The following is a 14526-nucleotide window of genomic DNA, read 5'->3' as shown; positions in this document are numbered from 1 at the left end:
GCGAGTGGGATAAGCCCTGAATCCCCAGGCAGGGGGCAAGAGTCGGGAAAGGGACTCTTTTCAATCGTAGTTGGCCGGGGGATTTGAGAACCTTACGACCGCTGGAGGTGCAGCACAAGGGCGAACTCGGAAGCCCGGCACCCAGATACCCTCTACTCTAGAGACGGCCACGACCCTCCGATCCACCGCGCCCGCTCTCGCGATACTGGCCGGCCCCTGTTCCGGGCTCCCGGCTCCCGCTAGGCCCCGCCCCTCCACCTCAGCCCCTGTGTCGTCATTTCCTGTGGGTCTGCAAGCAAAGGGAGAAGATGGCGGCGCTGGGGGAGCCTGTGCGACTGGAGAGGGGTGAGTGGGGCCGAGGCAGGGACCGACGTGGGCGGAGGGGGTGGGGGAGTGCCTTATCCCCGGGGGGCGTCGGGCAGCCAAGCTCCGAGACCCGGAACCAGGTTGTCCCTCGCGCTGGCGCCGGTGGCCGCCGAGGTTGCTGCGCCCGGCGCCGGGGAGGGCGCTTGCTGCTCTTGACTGATCCTCAGACCCGTCCTGTGTTCACACGGACCGTTGGGGAGCACAGCACAGTTCACCACCACCTGTCTGCATTCGCGGACACACGCTGCACACGCGCTCTCTGGGTGGGGACAGCAGACGCAGCGTTCAGAGACGTGTCAAGCTGAGCAAACATCACACGCCCAGTTCGGACAGGCTACACGCACTGCCGGTGTTGGTGCGTGCACAACCCAGTGTCCCCGCCTTCACCCACACAGCCCGGACACACAGCGCGTTCCCACAGAACCCCCCTTATTTGTGCACAAAACGCATCATTACTTCCACCACAACCTCACTTGTATTCGTATTGGGGGTATTTCCTTGCTGTGGTGCCCCTCCTGGGTACGGAGAAGGTGCTTTAAAAACAATCCTACTGATGCGGTCTTGGGAAGAAGGTTACATAACTCGGCGGAATAGTGATAGATTGTAAAATACTTGAAAGTGCAGCCTTATTCCTTCTTTACAAATACTACGATTGCTAACTGGCTGGTGGCTTGCTTTTTAGAGCAGGCTGTCAAGGAAAATAAAACCCGTTCTGCTGAGTAATTAGAAACGGAAAAGCCAGTGGAGGTACAAGACTATGAGCCTTAAAGGGTCCTGTTGCAGACTTTCAGCATTCCACTCTTCCCCAAATGCTTTATTTCAAATAATTTCAAGCATACTTTTGACACACCAGTATTAGAAGTCATCGGTAAGAGTCAAAAAGTACAAACTAAACATTTGGAGTACTAGTAGTAAACAAAGTATAGGATGGAGATTGAAAATATCTTGCAAATATTAGCATTTGCATTTACAGTCTGAATATTAACTTCTGCTCTAAGAAAGGAATACATTTTTAGAGTTGTATGTGGAGTCTTTCCTCGTGCCTTCACACAAACCAGTGCACGCTTAACATTGTTTATTCCTTATGGTGTTCACTATTTGTAAGTCTCTTTACAAGTGATGTTGTTTTTCTCCAGCCCACCAGACCATTAATTAAAGTATCATTTTTGACAGAGGAGTAGCTACTCTGGGAAGGCTTGCTAAGTTAGGCCTAAGACTGTGACATCTTCTCCCTGAGCACAATGATAGTGTGCTTTGTAGATGGGAACAAATTTGTTTGGTGTTAACAGGAGTAGGTGTTTTTCTTTGAAAGCCAGTTGTAGGATTCTAACATGTTGGCGGTCTTTTGTATTTTTAAGTGTAGTACAAAATATGAAACTTCACCCCTGGCATTTAGCTTTGGTAGTCATGGCTTTGTTTTCTCCTATTTCAGAGTTCATTTTAGTTCCACAGTAGAATGCTCAGAACCTTAGTAGGATGAACTGCTAGTTGATGCCATTCAGCAGAATAAGAAAGTCAGATTACATCAACTGTGATTCTTAATATTTAGCATTCTGTTTAACAGACTCTATTAAGAAGCTCTTCCAGGAATCCTATAGTACAAAAATAGTGCATATGATCGAGATCCTGAATGCCTTCAAAGTCGTCAAAACAAGATTCAGTGGAACCCATTTGAGCACATATTGGGTACAGTGTTGCTTCAGTAAAGAGTATTTTACTTCTTCAGTTTTTTGTTAGTTGGAAATTTTTATAGAGCTTACGTATTGTAATTTTTTAAGTCAGAATATTTGATGAACCAACACTCCTCATTCACCAACCATTCTGGTAGTGGGAGATCAGAATGGGGAAAGTCTTTTTCCATTGCATTGGATTAACATCAGTTTAAGCTCTTATTACCTGAAACTGAAGAATCTACTTCTTTCTTCACTACAATTTTTTCCTAGGTTTCCAGATGCAAACACAAAGAAGGCCATACTAATTCTATAAAGAAAAAAGTTCCAGTCCTTTAGTATAATATAAAATTCAGAACTTCTTCCACTTAAGACAAAGGGAGGCAAGGAATTTAGAATAAGAGGTACTCTAGCCCCCTGGGTACAAAAAAAGTTAAAAACAAAAATCCAACGAGAGATAGACAGTGTTGGAACATGACTGAATCTTGTAAAATTTCTTAATTCATAAAATACTTACCCTCACACTTCCCAATGAGAACTGCTTAACATGCTTAATGTCTTTGTATAGATGTGTAGAATCCCTTGTATCTTATGATTAATTGGTGCTGATGTAACATAACATTTATGCTCGCTATATGCCAGACCCTTACTGTGTATTTTTTGTTTTAGTCTTCAAGTAATTCTTATAAAGGAGATACTGCTATTTCCATTTTACAGTGGAAAACAGACACAGGGAGGTTAAGTAACTTGCCCAAGATCACACAGCTGTTACTGAGACCAGATTCACAGTGTTTTAATTAAGACAAGCTCAGTCAAATACATGTTTACAAAATACAAAGCAGTTTAGAGTAATAGGTACTCTAGCCCTCTGTGGTACAAAAAAAGTTAAAAACAAAAATCCAATGAGAGATAGACAGTGTTGGAACATGACTGAATCTTGTAAAATTTCTTAATTCATAAAATACCCTCACACTTCCCAATGAGAATTGCCTAACATGCATAATGTATTTGTATAGATGTGTAGAATCCCATACACTGTGTATCCCAAATACACTGTGTTAATGATCCTAAGTTGAAAACAGACCAGTTAATTTTACTCACTTCATCATTGTTTTAAATGTGTTCCTGCCAGTAACTGCACCTATTATTGAAGAGTTTTCCTATCTACATATATATTACGTTTCCTTTTGGGAAATAAACAGTGATTTCACTAGCACACAGTGTTTTATACTGTTCAGTGCTTTGGTTACTAATGATGGTAGGTAAATTTTTATTGACTAAATAGCTTCTGATAATACTGTCAGCTTTTCTGAAGTAGTACAGTGTTCATGTGTCTATGACATTTGAGCTCCAGTCCTTTCCTATGACATTTAGTACTTTATATTTGATTTTCCTGTGTCTCTCAAAGATGCTGTTTTCCAGATTTTATGCTTGTGCAACATCAGTATTTCTTCCTAATCTACAGTAAAATTTAACATTCTTCTCAGACTTTACATTCCCATCCTCCATACATGAACACATACACAAACACACCACACACAAGTTCATACTCATGCCTTTTTTCTCTGTGTTATACATGTTTCTTGTTAGTTGTTAAGGAATGAATCCTAAATGCTGCGCTGTTACACAAGCATTTAGAGAGTATTCTGGGACTTCCCTAGCAGTCCAGTGGTTAAGACTCCATACTTCCACTGCAGGGGGCACGGGTTCGGTTCCTGGTCGGGGAACTGAGAGCCTGCATGCTGCATGGCATGGCCAAAAAAGAAAGAAAGAAAGAAATAATAGAGAATATTCTGAGAAAATTATCTATTAGTGTGTGTTTGTTTAACTATAGATATTTGTAGAGCAATTGAATTGTTGGAAAAACTGCAAAGGAGTGGAGAGGTACCACCACAGAAACTGCAAGCTTTACAAAGAGTCCTTCAAAGTGAATTCTGCAATGCTGTAAGAGAGGTGAGTAAATGGGATTAAAATTTACTAAAAATTTGAGTTAATTAGGGTAAGGTAATATTCTGAAATTTGGGTTCAGAGTTTCTTAAAAAAGTGAACTTTAGAACCTGCCTCTCTTGTTTTTGGAATTTCTAATAGAAAAACATTTTACAAAGATGCATAAGTTTGTCTAAAATTTTAACACATTCAGTAACTTCACAAAGAACTCAAACGTATATTCTGAGATTTAAAATCGTAATAATAACTTTGGGTTTTGCAGGTATATGAACATGTCTACGAGACTGTGGACATCAGCAGCAGTCCTGAAGTGAGAGCTAATGCGACTGCAAAGGTACATTTTTTCATTTACTAGAAGGGAGAGGATTCTTCATAAATTAAAGGTTTAAAATGTGCAATTATTAGATTCATAATAGGCTTATTTTGAAAACTAACAGTATCTTTCAAGGTACACTAAACTTCTCGATTCCTGAGAAATAGGACTTTTTTAATTGGTTTTACGAAAGATATTTTATGCAGTTTAGATGATGCATTAAAAATATACTTGCACACAAATAATACATATATACATAGTTGCTATATGTAATGTATATATCATTATGTAAATATTCATCAAAATTCTGAGGTATGAATTATTAGCCTCACTTTATTGGTGGGGAAGCATCAGATTAGGTTACTTACCTCAAACCACACAAATAGTAAATGGTAGATCTGGGGTATGCCCCCCAAGTTGCCCTTCACTTTCTCCTTAACCTTAACTCTGCAAGTAGGAGGTTACCTCTTCAGAGCTGCAGGTGGTAGGTTTTATGTGCTTTTCTGTCCCAGTATTTTCCTCAAATAATTCAAGCATTGACCTCAGTGTCCATGATATGTGGTTAGAGTAAGTTAATATCGGCAGTAGATGACTTACACTAGAACTAGTCATTAACAGGTAACTTTTCATTGATAGTTACTGGTTCACAAAAGGCAGTATTGGATTCTCTGTTGAGTACAAACACTTAAACGTGGGTATTATTTGACAGAGTAGGAAAAAACGATGAAAACTTGGGTTTAATTCCTGATTTTCACAGCTTCCTGAATATCTGAGCCTTAGTTCCATTATCTGTAAAATGAGGCGTCTTTCAGAGCTTAGAATATGGTGGTATTCAACAAATCTTGATTTTCTTTCTCTCTTCCTTCCCATGTTTGCTCACATACCCTGATCCAACACACAAAAAAATAGTACCAGATTACTTAATTATCTTTAAAAGCAAAATGAAACCCAGAATCTCAACTCTGTGTTAGAATTAGTCTAGATTAGTCTAAATTTGAAAGTTTTAAAGATGTGGCTCTGTTTCACAATTCACATTGACTCTGTGTACCCCTCTTTTTTTCAATATTGAGTTATTTCTTGATGAGTTAGTATCCAGTGCAAATCGTACAGCCGCCAGAATGACTGCATACAAGGACAGCTGCCTCTGTACAGGTTGCGTAGGTGGGCTGCGCCCTGCCCAGAAGCCCCTGGAGGAGCCAGGCTTCCCAGCCCCGGAGCTCAGGGCTGCTGGCATGCGAGGGGAGGGGTTCTCCTCTTTAGTGCGCACGTTATTCATCTTCCTAGCAAGCCTGCTGGCCAAGCGCTGCACAGAAGTTCTGGGCACTGGAAGGCCTAGGAGTGGCCTCAACGACCTTAACACTTCCTGCATAATCCCAGGGTAGGCTTTTCACTCATCCTCCTTAAAACACCATCTTCTTAGCTTACCTTCACTGTCAGTGCATTTGTGGGCATTCAGACATCAAAAATATTTACTTCAAAAGTGGTTTTTAAAAAGGGACAAAAGAATGAAGTGAACAAATGTCCTGTTTTTTTAAATACGTAAAATTTTCTTTCAGGCTACTGTTGCTGCATTTGCTGCCAGCGAAGGACATTCTCATCCTCGAGTTGTTGAGCTACCAAAAACAGAAGAAGGCCTTGGATTCAATATTATGGGAGGCAAAGAGCAAAACTCTCCAATCTATATATCTCGAATAATTCCAGGTGGAATTGCTGATAGACATGGGGGCCTCAAGCGAGGAGATCAACTCCTTTCTGTTAATGGAGTGGTAGGGATGCATTTTATTTCTACTTGTAGCAATGTGTTGTGACCACTTGGGGGTGTACTTGAGTTATAGAAACAGAAGATGTAGGGAAAAACCAAAGCAGCTTTGTAGTTTAGAAATCCCTTGGGGGAATCTTAGGCACTACTGTTTAGTAGAGTGATACTTTTTGAAGCACTTTGTGTGTGTTTTGCTTCTTTCCAGTGTAAATTAGCAATGCTTAGTGTGATTTTTATGAAGTAACTAAGCTCCTTAGTAGTTAAGGCAATACATTAAATTGAAAGTCTACCCTCAATTTAGTCTTACAGAATGGCAATTGCCTGATTTACTTCTGACCTAGTGAAATAATAGGGCATGTAGATTGATATGCTAATTATCTGGAACCTAAAAAACCAGTTCCTAAACTACAAACAGAATATGATTTAGCAGAGGATTTTACACTGATTAAAATGATAAAGCAGGATTATTTCATAGGTTTATAGTTTGAAATATAACATTAAAAATTTTTTACTTGTGTATATTTTAAACATTTTTCATTTTGAGTTACTTACAAAACCTAGATATTAATTGTGTTTGTGTCTGTGTGGTTTTTCTTTTCCTAGAGCGTTGAAGGAGAACATCATGAAAAAGCTGTAGAACTGCTGAAAGCAGCTCAAGGAAAGGTTAAATTAGTAGTACGGTACACACCCAAGGTCTTGGAAGAAATGGAATCACGCTTTGAAAAAATGAGATCAGCAAAACGCAGGCAACAGACCTAAAACTTAACATTCCATTTTGCTTTTAGGTAGAGAAATTTTACTTGTGACCTACTGATGGCCGCAATGCCAATGATTGTAAAAAAAAAAAAAAAACTTCCCGTGAAATCCTCCTTGCCATTTTATAAATGCCTATTTTAACATCATTTATGGTTCCAGAGATGCATACACTTTTTTCTGACAAGAAAAAGTAAAAAGGTGATGAGGGCAATTCTGTCCTGCTGTTTTTACAGGCCTTTTTCAACAAATGCAGATTTTGTCATAAAGTTGTTATAGATTTTTAAAAATGCTTTTTTAATATTAAAATGTACTTTTACATTCTTAACCTTTTTTTAGGGAAAAAAAGTTTTCTTTATTTGGCTGCTTATTTAAAAATAACAGTTCTCCATTCTTTTCTTTGCTTTTTTTTTCCACCTGTAACATTTCTTTATGGTTTTCCAAGAAATTAAACATAACAGTCTCAGCTACAGCAGTTTATTACACTGTCAATGCTAACATCGCTGCTGCGTTTTGTATTTGGAACACACACATAATATATATTATCAATGGTAAATTATAACTCAGCACAGTGGAAGTTTTTTACTTTTATTTAAACATAATATATAATGAATATTCATTTATACTGATTTATAAAAGTTTTTAAACACTGATACAATCATTGCTACAATATGTATTCTTTCATAATATTTGAGCAGTGAGGCAAGAGAATGTAATTTGTTAGCATTACTGATTACATCTTTCTATTTATAGTCAATATATCATAAATTACAAATGCAAAAAGGTTTAGGTTTCATCTTTTGCAAATTTTTTTAATGCTATTCATTTTTATTTAAATATATTTCTTATATTTTCATCCTTCCATTTGTAGAGATGAGCCAGTTAGTTTGTGGTGGGAAATAGCAAAGAAGAAAAAGTAATACCTTTAACCTCACTAGGCTCAAGAGTTACACACTCTTAAGTAGCTCAATTTAAAGACTTGATATTAAATAGGAAAAAGATAGAAGGATATATTTAAGATATATAGAAATCATGAGGTGATACATTCATAAGAATCTGCAGACGCTTTGTCAAAATGAGTAAGAACTCATTCACTATTTAGTTGGATTTAGAGATGTGATCTTTATGATTCAGCTATAATGATGGGAATTCTGAGATACTTTGATTTGTCCACTGGATGTCACTGTTTTACTGAAAGGCAGCTATTAGTGGATGACTGTGACTGAGGTCTTTTTAAAGGCAGAAATTAAAGAGGTAAGGTTCATTTTCAGACACAACTTACAGGAACATTTGTCAGGCTTTTAAAAATTTTAAGTGACAGGTGCTAGAAAGAAAATAATGGATTGAAATACATAGGGAATTTAGAATAATTATCAACCCTGTGTAAAGAGTGGGCATTTTGTGACATTCCTTCAGGAAGAATAGAAATGTGTATGTTTTTCTGCATGTTTGTGAGCACTGTGAGTCTTAAAAGATTATTCCAGTTTCCGATGATTTTCAGAATAAAAGTCAGCATTGTTATTTATCTTTTAGGTATTGAACACTGGATTGCATGGTTGAATGTGTCTTTAGTCCACTACAAAATGTGCTTGTTATTGATAGGATCATGTTATTAAGTTGTATATTTCCAAAATTAATTGATGTTTTAAAAATGTTGAGACCAAAGTAGTGTAGAAGAGTTACGGACTTAATTTAATTGTAAAATTATTAGAGGTATTTGCTGTAGAGCTTTATATATTAAAGAGAGGTATCGGTGCATATGAAAACAGTAATATTATTGTTATGCTTGTATTCTTGCATTACAGGGTAACTAAACCCTGAAGAAATCTTAGTATTACTACAGCTGCAGTAGCTTTTAAGGGTGTGTCAACATTTCATTATAAATTATAGCTTCCTGGTTCAGTAACTCAGCTGTTTCAGAACTTTCAGCCAAGTTAAACCTTTTTTGGTGTTGAAACTTAGTAAGTTGAGTAAGCTATTTTTTGTTTCTTCTACAGTAATCCACAATCTGTTCTTTGTGTGGGTTGGCACTTATTTGTAATTCTTAAAATATGGATAGCTTAAAAGAGCCAAATACAGTAGTTTTGCTTGCTCCCGTTGAGCATGAGTAGCAGTAGTTTATTTTCTTTAATGCAGTTTTCATAGTGTATCCCAGAATTTTAAATCCTGACCATAGAAAAATGCAGTCATTCAGTGGCAAAGATGTACGGTAGTGGTCTAGTATAGTGAGGAAATGAAGGGAATTTTCATCTTATAAATGTATGATTCATGAACATAACTAGGTACATAGTATATAGTAGGTGTTTGATTTGTAAATTATAAATATAAATTATCTTCCCTTCCCAATTTCCATTTATTTTATTGGTATTTCAAAATGAGTTGACTCAGTGATTCTCAGCCTTAGCTGCATATTAGAACACCCTGCAGGCCTTTAAAAAATAATGACACTTGAGTCCCATCTGATACCAACTCCATCAGAATCTCTGAGGTGGGGCCAGATGCTTAGTTTTTCAGAGCTTTCCAGCTGGTTCTAAAGGACACCGAGGGTTGAGAACCACTTGTTTTCCCCTTTATAAAATGCTCTAAGTACACTTTTGGAAGTATCAGAATAATTCAGTTTACAGCTACTACTAAATAGCTGCAAATGTAATGATTGGTTATATTTCTTAGTAATTTCTTTAGGAAACAAAGGTACTTGGCATTCCTTATTTGGGCGGTAACTACAGCCTCCCTTTTTCTTTCTTTTTTTAAATAAAATCTATCAGTAGTTTAAATGTAAACTTTTAATGTCTGTCATCTTTCTGCCCCCTTTGCCTTTAAAACTTTCAAAACTAAATGTTTATTATTTGAGAAGCATGTTTAAAAGTTGCAGATGAGAAATATTTTCATTGATAATTATGTGCTGTCTTCATATGGCCGCTTTATCCATTAGTATAACACTAGGTTATAGTGGCCTAATTCTTTGGGGTTTGATAATTCAGATGTGTTTTTTAAAAAAACAAAACAAAACATTGTCTTCCTCTTCTAAATTTTTGAAAGTTACTTTGCTCAAATACTTAAATAGTTTGGCTCAATACTTTGTTTACAATACCAATGGATATTATAGCATTTAATAGAAGAAATGGCTATGGATTATCTGAAAAGAATGTCAGCATGACTTGATGTAGACTTAAAAGAATATGTGTTGTGAGTATTTTATTATGTGGAATGATCATTGAAATATTAAGGACTCTAGTAATTGTATTTCCTGAATAAATGTATGTTTATGAATTTTCTAACTTATACTTTTGTTGTTCCTCTACTAACAATCTGGTTTATAGTTTTTATTGTCCAAAATGTTACTAACAGTGTTTCTTCAAAGGATGTTGTAGTTCTATAATGATGAAATAGTGGAAAAGCCCAAATTGCTTCCACATTAACTTTCAAGAACTTCCAAACTAATTTGTATCTGGACATAGTTTTTAAAAACATTAAAAAAAAAAAAAGAAAAGAAAATCAGCTAAACCCCATTATTAAAATAAATTTAAAAAACAAAAACAAAAAACATAAATAAAAAATAAAAACATTAGTAAACAGTATACTTCTACTTTAAGTTTGAAGTAAAGGAATATAATAGCCAAAATGGATTTAGCGCTTTTTCAGTGGATGGCTTTATTTATCAATTTAATTCTGATTCAAAGGCTTATTTAAAATAAATTTATATTAGTTATATTCTTGTTCTTTGGATTTGAAAAATTTTGATGCAACTACACAATCAATGTTCTTCTGAAAGAAATGTATAAAATAACTTTTAAATTAGGTAAAAGCATACTCTGGGGGTTACTGGAATGAAACTTCAAATTCCCATATTTTGCTTTGCCTTTCGTAAAATGTAACTACAGAAAAGATTCTCTTGTATTATTTTAAGAGAGGCTGTCTGGCATGTGATTGAGAGCACAGAATCTGGAGCCTGACTGCCCTGATTTGAATCCTAGATTCACTATGACTGTGGAATCTTTTTTTTTTTTTTTTTTTTAATTTTATTTTTGGCTGTGTTGGGTCTTCGTTTCTGTGCGAGGGCTTTCTCTAGTTGCGGCAAGCGGGGGCCACTCTTCATCGCGGTGCGCGGGCCTCTCACTATCGTGGCCTCTTTTGTTGCGGAACACAGGCTCCAGACTCGCAGGCTCAGTAGTTGTGGCTCACGCGCCTAGTTGCTCCGCGGCATGTGGGATCTTCCCAGACCAGGGCTCAAACCCGTGTCCCCTGCATTAGCAGGCAGATTCTCGACCACTGCGCCACCAGGGAAGCCCCCATGACTGTGTAATCTTACACAAGTTACCTCTCTGTGCCTTAGTTCCTTCATCTGTCGTGTGTAGTAAGGATGCGTATACGTGTCATATCATGATCTGTAAATCCCTTAGAAAGGTGCCTGCATAGTAAGTGCTGTTTGTTTGTGTTTGCTGTTATTTTCAAGTATAATAGCTTCACGACCTTATTAGCTAAAGGAAGACATTGTGGCCAAATAATTAAAATTAGCAAGTTCTTATTTTTGATACCTAGAAAACAGATAACCAACCTTTAAATTATTCTTGACAATAAGAAATAAGATTCTTAGGAATTTTCAGATTTCACTCTGATCAGAGAAACTCCTGGAATTCTAAAAATAGTGGAGTTTGAGGGATGTAGGGCTGAGGTCACATTCAGAATGAAAATCGTAGGAAAATAAGTCCCAATAAGGGACTTGTTCAATCAGAAAAGCAATTTGTAGGGAGGAGGATATGTCCTAGAGAGAATGGATTGCTGGAATGGGCTTCAGACAATACAAGGCATAATTCACCATAGTGAATTTTTTAAAGGCATAAAATTATACAAGCAACCAGGGGTACAACGAAATACATTTATCGTTAGCCCTCAGTTTCTTCAGAATTTCAGTAAACCAGAATACCCATTCTCTAAATCTTTAAATTCTGGTTTTGTTATATTCATTATCATTGATTATTCTGGTTTTAATATGATGAAAATTTTTGTACATGTATTTCTTTGGTGGCAGTTTTTTGTACATTTATTTCTTTGGTGGCAGAAAACCTGCATGAAATCTTTAGGACTTACTTTATATACAGAGCAAAAGTAAATTCATACAGAGCCCATTTGTCAACGTTATTTTGATTTAAACTTATTTTAAAAAAAAAGGACGAGCACTTCACACCAACAGCAAGTTATGTGTAAGAGCTCTCCTAATTCTCATCAGCTACAGAAGCATATTTTGGACACAGTCAAGATTTGGTCCTTTTAAAAGGTTTTCTTTAGGAGAGAAGGCTTGGAAGAATTCTAATTTGTTGGTCTCTCCAGAGTTGTTCTAAACAATTGGATTAAAAAATTTAGCCATTGGCTGCAGATAAGGTCCCTTTACATGGCAGTTATTGCATTTCATCAGAGAGTAACAAAAACCCAAACGTTTAATTTTAGTTTTGTTTTTTATTTGGCAAAGAAGTGCAATCTGAAAGCATGAAATAGCCAAGGGAAAATTTTTATTTCTGGTATCTCTTATTTGATGTACATTGAACCCAGAGTTTAGGTGCTAACTTTTGACTTTGTGTTTTAAGGTATTGTGGGTTGAATTGTGTGTCTGTCTCCCCCACCCCCAGAAGATATGTTGGAGTCTTAACCCCTCAGAATGTGACTTTATTTGGAGATAGGGTCTTTAGAGATGATTAAGTTAAAGTGAGATGATTAGGGTGGGCCTACTCTAGTATGGCTGCTGTCCTTATAAAAAAAAAAGGTAAATTTGGACACACACGCACACAAACACACACAGGGAGAACACCATGGGAAGATGAAGGCAGAGATTGGGGTGATAGTTCTACAAGCCAAGAAATGTCAAAGATTAACAGCAAACCACCAGAAACAAGGAGAGGCATGAACAGATTCTCTCCCTCAGCCCTCAGAAGGAACCAAGCCTACGGACACCTTGATCTGGGACTTTGAGCCTCCGAAACTGGAATGATAAATTTCTTTAAGCCACCCAGTTTGTGGTACTTCATTATGGCAGCCCTAGAAAACAAATGCATAAGAATCCGTGTTCTGGTGGCATCACTATTGAAAATGGGTGCTGAAACAAAATTAAATGTGGCTCCTCCTCTGTGCAATAAAAGGGTCTCAGTAGAAATGGTTTTGGTTAAGAAACGATGGAGTCCTGGCCTCGGGGGATGAAGGGAGGGGTTCTTTGTTTGCTGTGGTTGAAATGCTTTCTCGTAACACCCATGCATCTGTGTAATTGAGCTGTGCCTCCAGCGGCTTCCTGGGCTCATCAGCCCCTCAGAACTTGGCTTTTTCTTTTTAGGCTGCCAGTTACTAAATTAGCTGTATCGTCCTCAACTCAAGGACTTTCCAGGAGTTGGCAGTGGCAGAATATTCAGCACTGAGGAGAGGCGTTTCTGCAGCGGCCCTTGCTCTGCTGGGAACGTGATGAGCATTTGTCTCTGGCCAGGGTTATTTCACCCTGTAAAGGTTTGTGCTGGCTCCTTGTGCGTGCCTGATGCAAAGCATTAATTCAGCCACAACAGCACACTGTTCCCTCCTTAAAACTTCCCCTTGTGCTTAGGATAAAATCCAGATCCCTTGCCATGATTTAAAAGGTTCTGCGTAATCCATTCCCTACTTCCTCTCAAGCCTCATCTCATCCTAGTGCCCCATTTGCTCCACTCCAAATCCCCCTCACTGGAAGGCTTGCCCGCTGGTTCTTCCCCTGGGTGGCTGCTCCTCATTCAGGTGTAAGCTGGAGTCACCACCTCTGTTGAGCCTCCATCTGTTCCATCTAAAGGTAGGTTCCTCATCCTCTATTAATATGGCAACACCCTGTTTCCTTGTTTATATTACGTGCTTAATTGTGCCTTCCCATTAGAATTTTTAAGTTCTAATCACAGCAAGAAGGATCCCAACTGTTCTCTTCACATTTGTTCCCCCATCGCCTAGCACAGTATGGTGACTTGTTATATACCCTGTTGAATTGGCTTACTTTTCATAATTCCACAGGTAAATCAAGAACTTACATTGGAACCATATAAAAACAATAACAATGATGGTGTACATCTAGATAGGGGCACATAACTTTCACAGAATCAGAGAAACCAAATAGTTTTTCCAGAATCACACTGTTAGTGATTAACACAGCCAAGATTAAATCTCAAATTTGTTTTCAAAACCCATACTTTTCCGCCAGTGCCACACTGCACTTTTAACTAGTATTTTCCTCTTTTTTTTTTTTTTTTCTGGCCGTGCCATGTGGCATGCGGAATCTTAGTTCCCCAACCAGGGATTGAACCTGTGCCCCCTGCAGTGGAAGCATGGAGTCTTAACCACTGCACCACCCCTCCTCTCATTCATTTTTTAAAAAATTTATTGAAGTATAGTTGATTTATTGATTTATTGTACAATGTTCATTTCTGCTGTACAGCAAAGTGATTCAGTTCTACACATTGTTCTTCATATTCTTTTCCATTATGGTTTATCACAGGATATATAGAGTTCCCTGTGCTATACAGTAGACCTTGTTTATCCATCCTATATATAATAGTTTTTTGTTTTGTTTTGGTTTGGTTTGGTTTTTCTGGCCGCGCCACGCAGCTTGCAAGATCTTAGTTCCCCAACCAGGGATTGAACCAGGGGCCACGGCAGTGAAAACGCTGAGTCGCAACCGCTGGACCTCCAGGGAATTCCCAATAGTTTTTTTTCTTTTTTTA

At 37.8% G+C, this 14526-nt stretch overlaps 1 protein-coding gene across 1 annotated transcript; it reads left to right on the top strand.

Annotated features, from left to right (window-relative positions):
* The first annotated feature begins 294 nt into the window (after positions 1-294).
* On the top strand, positions 295-10051 carry LIN7C (lin-7 homolog C, crumbs cell polarity complex component). The gene is made up of 5 exons (XM_061203178.1): positions 295-345; positions 3871-3989; positions 4246-4317; positions 5853-6062; positions 6659-10051. The coding sequence occupies exons 1-5, from the start codon at positions 309-311 to the stop codon at positions 6812-6814; spliced, it is 594 nt and encodes a 197-aa protein (XP_061059161.1). The 5' UTR covers positions 295-308; the 3' UTR covers positions 6815-10051.
* The last annotated feature ends 4475 nt before the right edge of the window (positions 10052-14526 follow it).

Source organism: Eubalaena glacialis, chromosome 10, assembly GCF_028564815.1.
Source record: "Eubalaena glacialis isolate mEubGla1 chromosome 10, mEubGla1.1.hap2.+ XY, whole genome shotgun sequence".
Classification (NCBI taxonomy): Eukaryota; Metazoa; Chordata; class Mammalia; order Artiodactyla; family Balaenidae; genus Eubalaena; species Eubalaena glacialis.
The sequence above is the reverse complement of the archived record's forward strand: the minus strand, read 5'-3'. Positions and strand labels throughout refer to the sequence as shown.